At 34.8% G+C, this 1,276-nt stretch overlaps 1 protein-coding gene across 1 annotated transcript in view; it reads left to right on the top strand.

Moving 5' to 3' along the window:
• The first annotated feature begins 420 nt into the window (after window positions 1-420).
• LOC21389789 (isoeugenol synthase 1) overlaps window positions 421-1,276 on the top strand; it is a 4,393-nt gene continuing 3,537 nt past the window's right edge. The window contains 3 exon segments of the mRNA XM_024162777.1: window positions 421-607; window positions 701-840; window positions 1,165-1,276. The exon segment at window positions 1,165-1,276 is cut by the window's right edge and continues 2 nt beyond it. Of these exon segments, the coding sequence (XP_024018545.1) occupies window positions 421-607; window positions 701-840; window positions 1,165-1,276 (439 nt within the window).

Genomic DNA, 1,276 nt, shown 5'->3' with positions numbered 1-1,276 from the left:
TAAAGTTTGGCCGGATTTTTTACTCTTTTTTTTTCTACTTTTTATTTTTATTTTTATTTTCTTCGTACCCTAAAGTAGCAGTATGATAATAACTTTACAGCACCATGAGAGAGAAGGTATCACGGCTGTATATGCCTGTATCTATATACAGCATACTTTATTCCTTTAGACAAGCCACATGATTCATGAGGCTGTTGTATATAGAAAAGATATACAACAACCATTAGGGTCAGAAAACCTTTTTAATTAGACTTTTCCAATTAAGGAATAAGACAATTTATTTTATAGATACTTTCTGGTTGTTAGAACGTAGAAGCTGAGATCATTTGTTGCTATATAAGGCCTATGGTTTCTGGTTTCGAGAATCAATACAAAGCTATATAGTAAATTCAGTTTTGCCCACTTAGAGTAAAAGCAAACATGGCTTCTCCAAAGAGCAAAATACTAATATTTGGAGCAACTGGATATCTTGGCAAGTACATGGTCAAGGCCAGCGTCTCTGCAGGCCATCCCACTTTCGTCTATGTTCGTCCCATCAAACCCGACTTATCCAAAAATCCTTCCAAGCTTCAGCTTCACAAAGATTTTCAGTCCATGATTCACCTTAATTTTCTCACTTAACTATCTCTAATTAATTAGTTTTGCATGTTACTAAACGTAAATATATCTAAATGATCGTGTATAACAAGTTATGAGAAACTGCAGGGTGAATTGGATGAGCATGAGAAACTTGTCATGGCGCTTCAACAGGCGGATGTGGTGATATCTACGTTGGCCGTTCCTCAACATCTAGAGCAGTTTAAAATAATTAAAGCCATGAAAGAAGCCGGCAATATAAAGGTACATATATATATATATATATACATATATATAGTACGCGAGATATAAATAACACATTACCCCACCAAATAACAAGTTAGATCTTTTAAGTTGAAATTCATTCTTAGGAAGTTCGATTTTTATTATAATCGATATTGAAAGCCCAACAAACTCAAATGAACAGTCTTTTCCATTCAATATCAGATTAGGGCTCTAAAGAGAGCATCGTCTTATATATGAACCAGAATAAGTTAACCCAAGCCGGCCTTGGAAGTTTCATTTCTATATTTAAATGATGTGGTATTATATATATACTTCTTAATTAACATGTTTTTTTGTAATCAGAGATTTGTTCCGTCGGAATTCGGGAATGAAGTTGACAGAGTGAGTGGATTGCCTCCCTTCGAGGCTTTGCTTGAAAATAAAAGGAAGATCAGAAGAGCCACTGAGGCAGCAG

Source organism: Morus notabilis, unplaced genomic scaffold (assembly GCF_000414095.1).
Source record: "Morus notabilis unplaced genomic scaffold, ASM41409v2 Scaffold1026, whole genome shotgun sequence".
Taxonomy (NCBI): Eukaryota; Viridiplantae; Streptophyta; class Magnoliopsida; order Rosales; family Moraceae; genus Morus; species Morus notabilis.
The sequence above is the reverse complement of the archived record's forward strand: the minus strand, read 5'-3'. Positions and strand labels throughout refer to the sequence as shown.